The sequence below is a fragment of the Prionailurus viverrinus genome, chromosome D2 (genome assembly GCF_022837055.1).
Source record: "Prionailurus viverrinus isolate Anna chromosome D2, UM_Priviv_1.0, whole genome shotgun sequence".
In the NCBI taxonomy this organism is placed as follows: Eukaryota; Metazoa; Chordata; class Mammalia; order Carnivora; family Felidae; genus Prionailurus; species Prionailurus viverrinus.
Window position 1 is genome coordinate 5,008,656 of NC_062571.1, and position 14,080 is coordinate 5,022,735.

Here is a 14,080-nt window from a genome sequence, read left to right on the forward strand (position 1 = left end):
GGGCCCTTAATTTGTATTCCTGTAACCTAAAATCTCACTATGAATCAGCAGTCAAATCAGAAGCCGTATAACTATGGTGTCTCCAACCAGTGTTAACGGAAGCATAGCGCAAGTTCAATGAAACACATTATGGCTCCAAAGTTGTCTTGTCTAATGTTTAGGTAAATACCATTTTTTCCTGCCTGTCAAAGCCAGAAATCCTAACTACGGCACAAACGGACAAACAACGGAGACAGCGCTGGCTCAGTCTACTTTGATGGAAGGGGATTTCTAGTCCCCTGATGGCAACAGGAACTGTTTACTGCACTCTACAGGGAGTTCCTAACATACTGTACTGGTTTCTGGTATCAGGGACGCCTCCATGCAGCAGGGAGGTGAAAATGAATCTGCCCCCCAAATAGGGTTTCTACCCACACAGTCTTGGAATGCAGCAACTCAGTCACCAGAATACATTTTTTTTCCAGTTTATGTTGTAATACATCAGTTCTTAAATGCGTATTTCAAAGGCACAACAGAGTACGCTTTCATTTGGTTCACGCCACATTCACGCAATGTGTTTAACGAATAACCTTGCACCAACGTGTCCTCATCACCCTAACACTTACCTGTATGACATGAATAGGTGTGAAATATTCAAACCGTGTTATCTAATATGATTATATAAAACACAGTCCCTATAACCTGACTAGGTGCTTGCAAATCCAGAATCACAGAATTACTACATCATTTATGTGATTTTTAAAGTCTTAAAGCACTGGTAAAGATCTTTAATCAGATAGATGATAAATAGAGGATAAATAGATTTGACTCATTTATTTCCTTCCTTAGTTCCAAACAGTGCTCACTCACTTAATCATGCACCCTAGCTACAATAATTAAAATGTAAATTTAAATATACATAAAGGAAATGAGACATATACACATGTGTTATGTATATATCTATATATATACGTATATATGTGTGTGTGTGTACATGTGTTAGGGCACATGACTAAGTTGGTGAGCCCCGTTCAGAACTAAGGAAGTAGAGGCCAGAGAGTATCAGCTGAATAGAAAGCACTTTATGGCTCCTCGTTATGTTAACGTGTTTACCTCTCATTTCCTAGGAAGACGATTTTCTAAAGAAGTGGATTGATGATTTCACTGCTAGTCTACATCACATACAGCTCACGGTAACTGCTGCCTACTCGGACGGACTGACACGAAAGCATATGGTCGCGATTCGGGAACGATCATACTTAACGAGGAGAGAGCAGAGCAGAGAGAGGTCTTACTCGAGGAGCACAGATACAGGAGGGAGAGGGGCTCTCAAGAGCACGTAAAGAAGAGTCACCTACCAGCTCCACTCGTCCGAAGCCCCCGACTCCAAGGGTGTCGATGATGTTGAAGTCAGACAGCTTCAGGTTGGCGAAGAAAGCGGCTTCGGCTTCGTATCTGGATTTTTTGATGCGAAAAAACGGAAATTTCTTAGAGGTGCAAACACGAGAACCACACACGACCGCCCCGGGATGACAGGCCTGTGGCACAGGGTTTACCTGCTCAGATTCCATCTTTGCTTTTAGAGTCTCTGTGTCCTCACCATCATAATGTTTTGGTCCCAGTGGTGTAGAATAACCAAGATTTGCACTTGTGGGTCAGAGGAGAATGGGACCAGGTACCTGGTGCCTGCCAGTCATGTGACCGATAAATCCAGTTACCAGACCAGAGTCACATCGCAGTGCTTTCCTGCGTGTCTTCCTGTGAGCACGGATGGCTGGGGCGGTTCTTTTTTGGTTTTGCTTGGGGATTTTTGGTTTTGCTGGGTTTGGTTTTGGCCGTCCCGCTGGGGGACGGCAGTTTCTCATTAGTCGCCCTTATCCACAGGCTGCCAGTGGCTCCTGTTAGTATCCACTGAAAGCGGCAAGATCACCGAGGTCCCTGGAGCGACATCACAGCCGGGGTTTATGAAAACAGATCCGAAAAGCTGAGGACGGGGGTGCGAATGTCCGAAACGGAGGGTTTCGGAAGCCCATTCACATTCCTAAAAAGTGTCCTCCTCCGTTTCTGTGTACCCACAGCTTCTGAGCCGGGAGTCCCAGGGCCTTTATCTTTAGGAGAAGTGAGGGCTGTGCTCCCAAAGTCTAACTGTGCCCCGTGCCGATCTGACCCATGCGAGCGGCCAGGATAGGCTTCCCCTGACGAGACGCTCAAAATATCTTCTTGTCAAAGGCCCTACTATTTTTAGAAAGGGCAGGAAGGCATAACAGTCATGTCACTAATGTCTCACTGATGTCAGGTCAGGGAGTGATACAGCTGTCTCAGTAATCAAGTATTTGCACAGCTATGCGTAACCCGTGACCTTCGGCCAGGCGGTCCCTGGCTCGGTCCACGCTATAGATAGACATGATGATATACCTTTGAGACGGGGACACGGGCACTGCTCGTTTCTGTCAGGTTTTGGACACAGCCACCCGAAGGCGTGTTTGGCATTAAGCCGTGTAACACTTTAGCTCCTCCCTTGTAATCGAACACACATTAGACTCTCCACTTGGGAGGAAGGTGAGGTTTCTAGGTGACATTTTAACGTTCTCCAATCTACCACCACAGTCCCAGATTCGAACAATTCTTGACAGACTCTCGAGACAACCTGGTTTTCATGACTGGCTGGTTCCATGAACTCAGCTCCCTCTAACAAACCCCTATGGACGAGGCAGCTGGCCAATCCTGAGGGCATCCGTAGACTTCTCTCATTACCGACACAACCAGGAGATTAGCTTCGCAGTTCAGGAGGTGGTTTACTAGAATGGACATAAGCAGCAAATGGGCATTTCTAGCATTCCAACGGGCCCACTACTTCTGGAAAATTAAAACTCCATCCCATTTAAAGGGCAGAGTTCACTTCAACAGGTGCTTTCCAAGGACATCTGTTGGGATCAGACCCTGTGACAGTTTCTATGTGGTCAAGCATTTCCTGGCAGGCTAGATAGTCAGATTCTTTTTTTTTTTTTTTTAATTTTTTTTTTCTTCAACTTTTTTTTTTTTTTTTGGGACAGAGAGAGACAGAGCATGAACGGGGGAGGGGCAGAGAGAGAGGGAGACACAGAGTTGGAAACAGGCTCCAGGCTCTGAGCCATCAGCCCAGAGCCTGACGCGGGGCTCGAACTCACGGACCACGAGATCGTGACCTGGCTGAAGTCGGACGCTTAACCGACTGCGCCACCCAGGTGCCCCTGTAGTCAGATTCTTAAGGAGACTGTTTTTGAATAATATCCTATGTGCCTGCTGGATTGAGAAACTCAGATATGAAGAGGGTAAACTCAGGCTATTTTGATAACATTTTATATATTTACAGTGTGGTGTTCTCACAGCTCCTGAAGATACTTTTGGATTCTTACACTTGGGCTCCGTAAAGTTAGGCTGGTGACACATCTACGCATGTGACCTTCAGCCCTTTGTTGGAACCTCCTGGGCATCCGTCAGGAACCATTTCATCTGAGTCCCACCACACACCGAGTGATTCCGAAATCTTTGCAAACAGGACCCAAATATCTGTATTTTTTTAAAGCTCCCTCAGCGATTCTGATTCACAGCAAGGGTAGAGGGCTATAGGTCCAACCGAGAAGCCTCAGGAACTGCAGAAACCATAGAATCATTTTGGGGTGGGTTAAAATGGTCCTGGGACATCAGTGGCTGCCTGATGAGTCTCAGGGGGATGCGTTCGTGCCAAGAGTGTTGGGGCCTCTCACAACGTGGTCTGGCCTCCTGCCCTTGGATCCTAGACCCTTTGAAATGACCACTAGTTCTGTAATGGCTAACACAGCTTGAAAAAAAAAAGGCAATGTTGCTAAAACACACACACACACACACACACACACACACACAGAGAATGCAGAAGTCATAAGGTGGCTATTTTGTGTTGAAATTTCTACAGCAAAATCCTCTTGACTTTATGCTTACTATTTGATTAATTACGGATGGTATTTTCATTAATGGGATGGACGAATTACATCTCATGTTAAATAGTAGATATTTTCTCTGTAGCCATCACAATCCACTTAAACATACACTGTTCCACACACTGTAAGCACAATTACGATTACATAAAATATTTCATGTTTTAATGAAAAGAGATTGGTAACACTGTCACTGTCATCATACTTTGTTCACCTTTGCTAATTACTTTGCCAATATTGCTTGGTGACTTGTTAAAATACTACCTAGTAGGGTGATTTTATCTGGTGGTTGGTGAGATACATTTTGAGGGGCCTTTGGATAATATACTCCTGATGTTCTATTCCATTCTATTCATGCCAGGTTCTGATTCTCAGGGAGGCCAAACAAAGTGGGAATGCCATCACAGTGTTTTTTTTTTTCTTTCCCACCAAGGGAATATTAGTTGCTTAATATTCTATATGTATTTATTTTTCATTCAGATTACTCTTTATGGACAAGAGTTACATCTGCATCACAGAGACCCTGTCTACTTTTCTTTTTTGAATAACTTTTTGGATTAGTAACTTCTTTTTTAATGTGGAAATCACCACTAGAAGGAACCCGTATAAGAAAGTTAAACTACAGATGACTTAGCTTCTTCAGGCAACAACTCTTGCTCATAACTTGGAGAGACATTTTCATTCTTTCTTTTTACTCAGAGATTATTTGAAGATAATTTGAAACCATCAACTCTGTTCTGCTTGTTAATGAATTGGTAAAAGTTTGAGTGGGAAAGGAGACTAAATTGGTTAAATCAATGGTTGTCGTTCTATTAACTAAACTTCTTTTGCCTGAAGGAAGTCGGCGTAGAACCCAAGTTCTTAATGAGATACAGGTCCAAGGAACAAGGCCAAGCTTTGTGCAATTCATTTTTTTTTAATCATTAAAAACAATTTTTTTTAAATCTTTATCTCTGAGACAGAGAGAGAGACAGAGCAGGAGTGGGGAAGGGGCAGAGAGAGAGGGAGACACAGAATCTGAAGCAGGCTCCAGGTTCCTAGCTGTCAGCACAGAGCCCGACGTGGGGCTCGAACTCACAAACTGTGAGATCATGACCTGAGCTGAAGTCAGTCGCTCAACCGACTGAGCCACCCAGGCACCCCTGTGCAATTCTAAAATTCATCTGTGCCGTAGTGCTTATGAAAGGGACAACGGCCAGATGCTAGGGGGAAATTCATATCAGTAAGACACAAAGTTCTCCACGTTTAGTTGCTTAAAATCTACAAAGGTGTACGAAGTCTCTTTTCTAATGGTTCTCAACTCAGGTTGAGATACTAATTTTTCAAAAGGAGATTGTTAGCATTATTTTAGTACGGGGTGAAATCTATGGGTTCTCTTCTCAGAAAAGTGCAAATAGCGACATGTCTTTTTTGCATGTGTCAGGGAGCTTACAAAACCCTACGACACAAAAAAACTATACAATGAATTGTATATACAATAAGTTGTGTTGGGTGAAGGAGACAGAGATAACGTATCATTTCTCAAACAGTCCTGACCATGTTATTTAGCTGGGGCTCTGGGTGATTAGAATTCACAACTGCTAATCTGTACAGGGTACTCTTTAAATGGTGAAATACTAAACTTTTTCTTAAAAAAAAAGAACTGATAACGAGGGACACAGTTGTCTACATGTTCACCTCTTCTTTTCATTTCTACCTATACACCAAGAAGTTCCAAAAACAATGAAAATGTAAAGCAGCAGGTGTAAAAATGATGAGACCAAGGCACAGAAGCACAGTCTAGAAACAGAACGGTCCGAGAAGAATCTCAACCTCTCTCTCTATATATAAAGCTACATACCTTTATGATATTATGTTCACTTTCCTTAGGAAATAGACAATAACCATCTTCATTTCTCCGTCTCTTCTGGTATTACCAGCTTCCACAAAGCCATGGAGTAAGAATCCAGTGTCCCCCAGCATTTACCACATTTGTTTTTCTATCGTTGCCTTATATTCATGAATCAATCCTGTCATCATCTCAAAATAACAGAATTGGGTTCTACACCTTATGATGGACTATCGTTATGAAGAAGTAAATCAATCTCCCTCCTTCTCTCCTCCCTCTCTCTCCCTCCCTCTCTCTCTCTCTCTCTCTCTCTCTCTCTCTCAGAAACCATGTATGAGGATTCTACCCAGTACAAAAATGTATGGAATTTAAAATTTTGTCATCATCTTGTTATTAGAACAACAGTAATAGCTCAGCAGACAATATTATGTGCATTTTTAAAGTAAGCCTCTAGGATTCAAAGGAACTTAACAATAGTTCTGGATGGGTTACAAAAGCCAGTAATTAAGAGCCTGCAGAACAAAAGGCTAATGTGGCCCTCTCTGCCTTAGCTCCACTCATCTATAACCCACATTGCTTCAGAAGTCTGCTCTAAGAGTCTCCAAGAAAAAACAAAGAAAGTCTTGGCATCTTCGAGTCCACATGCAAATTAGTTACCGAGGCTTTGCCTGAGCTCAACGGCTATTGGGTATATTTTGTTTCTTGTTGAGTTTCATTTTCTTACATCTTGGGAAATCTATAAAAATGAAATGTTTCAGTAAACACCCAGACTCTCACCTAGGACTACATTTCTCATTCCATAACTTCACTAGGTAAGATGAGATTCAATCAGACAGTGTCTACTTCGCCTTTAAAATAACAGGAGAGCATCCGGCATACCGACAAAAGTTAACGACTTGTGGTTCCAGCTCTGCCAATGACTTTGTACTTCCAAGACCTGATTTCTTCAACACTTAGGCCTTTTTAGGAGTATCACCCAATATACACTTAATAAGAGTGAATTTTATAGTGTGTCCGAATCTTTACTTAAATGTCCAGATAAACGCCTAGGAATCATTTTTAAAAAAGATTTATGTGATCCAAGAGCATTGCAATCTATAAATACCTACAGAAATAATTAAAACCCTCTTAAGAAGGTTTCAGATAAGAGAAGAACTTTCAGAAAGTGAGCCTTAAGCACAAAAGTATACCTGGTCTGTGATATAACCAAGATATGATGCTGGTCGTCTACTCAATAAACACTTAATTTGGTGTGCAGAATTTATGCAGAAATAGTTCCTGATTTCAGAAAGCTTGGTTCACTAATTTATAGGTCTGATAAAATAAATAGAAATTCAGCCAGAAAAGTCACTTTATAGAGAGAAAGTGGAATTGGAAACTGGACGAAAAACATTGCACATTTAAATTTTTTTTAACATTTATTTATTTTTGAGACAGAGAGAGACAGACCATGAACAGGGGAGGGGCAGAGAGAGAGGGAGACACAGAATCTGAAACAGGCTCCAGGCTCTGAGCGGTCAGCACACACGCGGGGCTCAAACTCACGGACTGCGAGATCATGACCTGAGCCGAAGTCAGATGCTTAACTGACCGAGCCACCCAGGCGCCCCGTACATTGCACATTTAAAATAAACATGGTTTGAGCTTGTACTATAGTGCTATATTTGTATATGTAAAAACAGTTAGTAGGTACCTGTCCTTATTCCCCGGATTCTCAAATGTTTGGAGTTAAATAAGCTTAGCCACCCAAATAAAAAATGAATAGTCTTTCTTAAATCTATAATCAAGCCACCAATCATCTCTTATTAATTCAATTCTTTACTAAAAGTCTCCTTGATAAACTAAACTTTAAAAATGGAAAATATATTCCAATAATAAATATATATTGCCATGTTTTGACTTCATTAGAAAACAGACCGGGCCATTTTATAGCTTCAGGTTTGAACAGGGAGTTATTTCTTGTTGAAAGAATCATGTTTTTCAAATAACCATTTTACAAGAATCCCTGTCAACATAAGAAACCCTATTCCCAAAATTCTAAACAAAAGGGGTGTTTTCTCATGCATGTGGCCGTAAGGCATATAGGTAAGGTTGCTGGTAGAGTCTATTCCGTCAGCGGTAGAGGCAAAAACTTAAAAGAACTAACAAATTTAAAAGTAATTTAATGAATATCAAGTATTTCATTATGTCAATTTTCTCCAGAAAGTGTAATCTCGTCTTCAGGGAATCTGAGATAACATTAGTTTGCTCTCTAGATTTCTTCAAAAATTGTGGTTTTCAGGAACACAGACTTTTTTTTTTCTTTATGTACTCTGGTCCTTAAATAGTTCCACTTATTTTTCAAACACATTTCCTTGAGGAGATACAGCCAACAGGAATACACAGGAAAATTGCATTGCTCATATCTGCTGCATAAGAAGAATGATAGTAATGCAAATAGTCTCTATTGAGGCTTTCTTGCAAGGACTCTAAATTTCTCTCATTTAATTTATCCTCCTCGATTCTCTGTGGAGATGGGATAACAAATATTTTTTACTTCTATTTGCCAGGGGGTGGACCAGTGGTTGATAAATAGTTGGTGTCAGTAATTAAACAGCAGAAGTAGGCCTAGAACCCTTGTGAGAGTCTCACATCAAGGCATATTTATACCCGCTCCAAAAAACTGAATTTCCTTTTAAACAAGATAATAGAGAATCGCCCAACCTTACAGATACTTTTATCTCAGAGTTTGACGATACTAACGTGGTTCAAAATCTGGATCAACGCTATTGGGAGCTCACCTAACCCAACCTCTGCCTTTTTAAAAAATAAAAAACAAACTAAGCCCACAGACGCTAAGTGACTTAGCCAAGGTCACAAAGACTCAGGCATACGGGCCAGGTATTTGGACTTGTTGTCTTTTTACAATCCGATTCTGTGTCTGCAGTTTTTGTAATATTCTGATATTGGAAAAACAAAGGCAAACATAAAACTTGAAGTATATTTAAATAATATGGCATTTTATTACACATTTGCATCCAGACTGTGACTCCTGTAGTTAAGCTCTTATGCCTTCTGCCTACGATGTGGCAATGCAAGGATGAGCCCCAGTTAAATAAAAGGATCCAGAGTGAGTGAATGTTAATGCCTAAAAGATAATTTTTTAAACATTCAAACATCGGAGTAGTATTTGCCAAAGATGAATGAGGATATGCTACCCACTGTTGGCTCGAAATGTGCTGGCCAATAAGGATTTTTAGTTAAAGCGAAATCGTTTTTACATTGTCTGAGATGACTTTTCTTTTTCTAAAATAAAGACCTAAATAAATATATATTGCCATGAAAAAAATGGGAAGAAAGGAATTGATTTTTCCGCCAGTGCTGTTTCTCTACAACAGAAAGTTAATTAACATACCCATGATTATTGTTTTGCTTTAGAAAATACAGATGATTGCAAACAAAGGCAGGCACGCAAACCCAGCTTCATTTGTGCCAGAATAGGTATTTCCTTCCTGTAAATGGACGGCCATCAGGGGCTAGTTGTTTGTGGAAGTTCTCTCTCATCTCAGTGCAAGGTGATTTCCTTCTGCTCTCCTACGACCACATGTTAGAATCTCTGCCCCAGTCTTTTGTTTCTGACTGTAGACCAGGGTGGTCCAGATGGCACATCATGGCTTCCCAAGGTGGGGAGGTGAGGCACAGGTTAAACAAAATCGGCGAAAATGACCACCCCTCCTGCCTCTCTTCCAGTAACTCAGGCCTCCGGGAAGTACCCTCATCCCTCATCCTGTTGCCCCCTGAGAAAATGCCCAGTATGACAGAACGCATTCCATCTACCTGGGGACTCTGTTTGCCATGGCCTACGGTTCTAAGCAAAGGACAGCCCAAGATCTCCCCCGAAATAGAAAAATCTCTTTTCTACCCCAAGACTTTTCTTATAGGTCATGCTCAATATATGGGTGAAAATATCGACAGAAATAAGGGGGGGTTTGATCTTCACCTTAAAATCAATCTCCATCATAATCTTAAGGCAATCAGTGGGAAGACTCAGCCGGGCACAGAAGGATTAGGGCTCAAATAAACACCAGGGGGCAGATTTTACTCAGAACCTTTGCTGTGTACTCCCATTCATATGTTTCCCTTGGTCCCTGAAGGATTCTGTGTGAACTTAAGGGACAGGGGCCACATGGTCATGATCACAGTGGGCCAAAGAATGTAAAGACAGTAAAATGCAGTGTGTGGCAGGAAGACTGCCGCCAATGCCACCCTCCCAGGGCTCCAGGGATACAATAAAGGAAGTGGCCAGGGATCGGTCCGCACTAACTTGAGCAAGACTGACTCTTTTCGGCAAAACGAAGGGTTTGCACTAGACAGGTCTATGAGGCTCACTTGCAGCTTGATGGTTCTGGAATCCCAAATGTCTGAGATGGACACTTTGCAGAAAGCCCAGGTATCTATGGCTTCCCTTTACCTCCTTTGGGGTCCTCTTCCCCAGCCCACCTCCAATCCCTATCTCCCGAAGCTCCTATTTCAGGAAATACTACCAGAGCCTTTCATTTAAGGGCGTCTTGCTCTCAGCTTCTGGTTATGCAAACGGCGCAAACAGGAGACCCCCAGTGCACCTCGGAGATAGCAGACAGCAAAGGTACGTCTCCATGTCCAAAACAGAACTATGAATGCATTGCACCATGGACTGTAATAAACCTGAGGCTCCCTCCCACCCAGGATTCATACCAGAATTATGGCTGAGTTAAAAACAGAGTTGATAAAATCTTGGGATATGGAGCCAGGCAACAATATTTTAAAATACATTTTATAGGTAAGTCTACACAGGGGCGCCGGGGTGGCTCAGTTGGTTAAGCCGCCGACTTCGGCTCAGGTCATGATCTCACGTTTGGTGGGTTCGAGCTCAGAGCCCAGAGCCTGCTTTGGATTCTGTGTGTGTGTCTCTCTCTCTGCCCCGTCCCCGCTCGCACTCTTTCTCTCTCAAAAATAAACAAACACAAAATAAAAATGTATAGGTAAGTCTACAGAGATGTTAATTACCAAGGTGATGATCATATGGAGACAGGAACAAGCCCCAAATGAAAACCACTGCGTACCTGGGCCACTTTCCGTGGGCTGTTACTGTTCAGCCCCTTCTCTCCCACGGCCGACCCAGGAAGCAGCCACGGTTTGGCCCCATACAGGAGCTCCGGGGCTATAAAACCGAGGACCTGGCTCCAGAAAGCACCAATGAGCTGGAGTTGTCTGCCAGTATCAACCAATCAGAGCAAGGCCCTTCCAACTAATCAGGATGGAGCATTTCCCCCCCTTTCCCTCATTAGCATGCCGGACCTGAGTAGGTACCTACCCGAGTGCCAACTTCCTCTCTACGAGCAGGGCGTCTTAACCCTTCGCCGTCGGTGCTGTGCCTCCCTTCCACTTGAGCGGGAACCCCCCCAAGAAACCTTGCCTGTGCCTTTGATTTTTAGTCCTGCCTCATTTCTCTGTTACGCGGCCCAGGAGTTACCAACTCTGGTCACAACACGAAAGTTTTAAGGAACTTGTAGGGTCAACTTTATACGCCTGTGGTGGACACCTGTCATATCGTATACGGATATCACGGGAACGTGTCCCAAGTTCTAAATAGTCTCTAATGATCTTTGAGAATGCATACGATATTTTCTCATGATTTGGCTGGCATTCTGAGTTTTTCTGGAGGAAGTGAAGTGTGATATCAAGGAGACCTGCTATTGATAGGACTTAACGCTGATGACGCAAACCTCGATCGGCTGGCTCAGACGGGCATTCTGTACTTGCTTAACACGGCACGTCATTAGAGGAACCCACAAATGCAAAATGAGCTGGATCAGCGAGCTCCATCATTTTTACCTTAGAAATGTGTCCCCCTCAAGATCAGGCAAGTTCATAAAGGCATCACACATTTCCACACTACCAAGCCTTCTGCACAATCATGCAAAAGGGTCACAATACAATACACTGCTTAGGATTTGCACCTGTAGCTACAATGGTAGAAACTGGTGCTTTCCCACACATTTAAAAAAAAAAATTTTTTTTTAACGTTTATTTATTTTTGAGACAGAGAGAGACAGAGCATGAATGGGGGAGGGGCAGAGAGAGAGGGAGACACAGAATCCGAAGCAGGCTCCAGGCTCTGAGAAGTCAGCCCAGAGCCCGAAGCGGGGCTCGAACTCAAGGACCGCGAGATCATGACCTGAGCCACCCAGGCACCCCATTTTCCCATACGTTTTTACACAAACCACAGGAGTGGAGAGAGAATGGTAACGAGGGAAGAACTCAAGACCCTCAAATGCCTGCTTCTTTTCTTATCTACAACGACAGCAAATTAACACCCTAATTGTTTCTCTGAGTACACATTGCCTTTCCCGTGGAAGTTCAGAACTAATTTGCCGGCACGTTTCATTCCGGTTGCACCGCCGATTGAAATGAATACTGTTACGCCACTTCAGCTGACCTTCACTTCGGGGCTAACACATACTGGTAATTTTTCTGCGCTTGTAACAGTGGCTTTTAAAAGAGGACTATGGACTAAGAGGCTGCAGAGACGAGTGATTCCGTTAGAATATTAAGTGAATTCTCCCCAAATTAGCTTACGAGTACTTTTTTCTGTGTACGTATAATAAAAATGATGCATTTATCTTACCGCTTCATAAACCTCCTGACTCTAGGCGTGAATAAGGCCTACTGAATAGCACTAAGTCCTTTTGTCCCTTTTCAAATGACTGGTAAATAATAAGGATAAAATGAAGAAGATTGGGAGGGGCATTCAGACCTATTATGGTTATTCTTTGTATTATGTAACAGCTAGAGAACGTGTTGTTTTCTTTTTCCCCCACGTGTGGCCTCCTTTTCTTTACAGATTTTCCATGGACAGGGATGACCTTTTGTCTCCATCCTATTCTCAATTCTCTTTCTGTGACCTCCCTTTCCTCATCCAAGTTATTAACTTTCAGCGGTTCCTAACCACCAGGGTTACATGGTCTTGGTGGATTAATCTGGGTTTGCAAGAGCTTGTGCAGTAGAACACAAGTGGTTTGTGATGACGGCACCGTCTCGACTTGTTGCTGCCCTCTACCAGGCATGTGGTGGGGACGCTGGAGGTCCATCCGGTGCTTTCAGAGAACGCACAGCACCTGACTGGGTTCTCAGTGTGATTTACGCTCCTCTGGCTTTGCAGACATAACATAACTGCAGAGAGAGGGCACAAAACCTTTCTTCGGCCCCTTCGGGAGAGCCAAGTGCTGAACTGGGGAGAGGAGATCCTCAGAAACTTGTCCTATGTCTTGGCACCTGTGTTCACTGAAGTGACCTGGAAGGCAGTCAGGGGACCCAATGAGGCAGGGCTGCAGGAGGGGGCTCTCTTTCCAGATGAGAAACTGAAGGAGTTACATATCTATTCATGTCTGTAGCACTTTTGCATTATTTGGCCAGGCATAGGAAAAAGACAAGACCTCACTGCAAATGTATAAAATATAGGGCGCTGGGTGGTTTGGTTGGTTACATATTTGACTTCAGCTGGGTCACCATCTCACAGTTTGTGAGTTTGAGCCCTGTATCGGGCTCTCTGCTGTCAGCACAGAGCCTGTTTCCAACCCTCTGTCTTCCTCTCTCTCTCTCTCTCTCTCTCTCTGCCTCTCTCCCACTCTCTCTCTCTCTCTCTCAAAATAAATAAATAAATAAAACATTAAGAAATATATATAAAATATGAAGTAAAATAAAGTTGAGGAAATCATATTATTTTTAACAGCGATTATTTTTACTGAACTACAAAGGATATTTCTTTTTCAGGTTTATTTGTTTATTTTTGAGAGACAGAGAGAGAGCAAGCAGGGGAGGGGCAGAGAGAGAGGGAGAGAGAGAGACAGAATCCCAAGCAGCTCCCACACCGTCAACACAGAGCCGGACACCGGGCTCAATCTCGCGAATTGTGAGATCACGAGCTGAGATGAAACCAAGAGTCAGATGCTTAACTGACGGGGCCAGCCAGGCGCCCCTACAAAGGACATTTCAACAGGAATGGAATTGGACTATGGTACTACCTGCACAAAGATGCCACCTAAGAAACATAATAGGAACTAGGTGATAGATAGTCACTCTGTGGAGTTTTGGGTTTTAAAAAGCAGATACGCCCAGACACCCACTGCTACGCTGATAACCGTTTCAGAAACAAGATTCCCACAGGCCTTTCTTGCTGCAGCTGGCAGAACCAAAGTGCCACACAGACCACAGGATGCCCCCGACTGCAACTTGGATTACTCAGCTTGCCCAAAGTGGACTGTGTTTTTAATTTCGGAATTGTATTCCGGCCTATGCATGA

At 43.1% G+C, this 14,080-nt stretch overlaps 1 protein-coding gene across 6 annotated transcripts in view; it reads right to left on the reverse strand.

Annotated features, from left to right (window-relative positions):
* Window positions 1-14,080, reverse strand: part of PRKG1 (protein kinase cGMP-dependent 1) — a 1,255,886-nt gene that overhangs the window by 49,126 nt on the left and 1,192,680 nt on the right. For all 6 annotated transcript variants that reach the window (XM_047825015.1, XM_047825014.1, XM_047825016.1 and 3 more), the window contains one exon: window positions 1,338-1,434. In XM_047825015.1, the coding sequence (XP_047680971.1) occupies window positions 1,338-1,434 (97 nt within the window). The remainder of the gene's footprint in view (window positions 1-1,337; window positions 1,435-14,080) is intronic.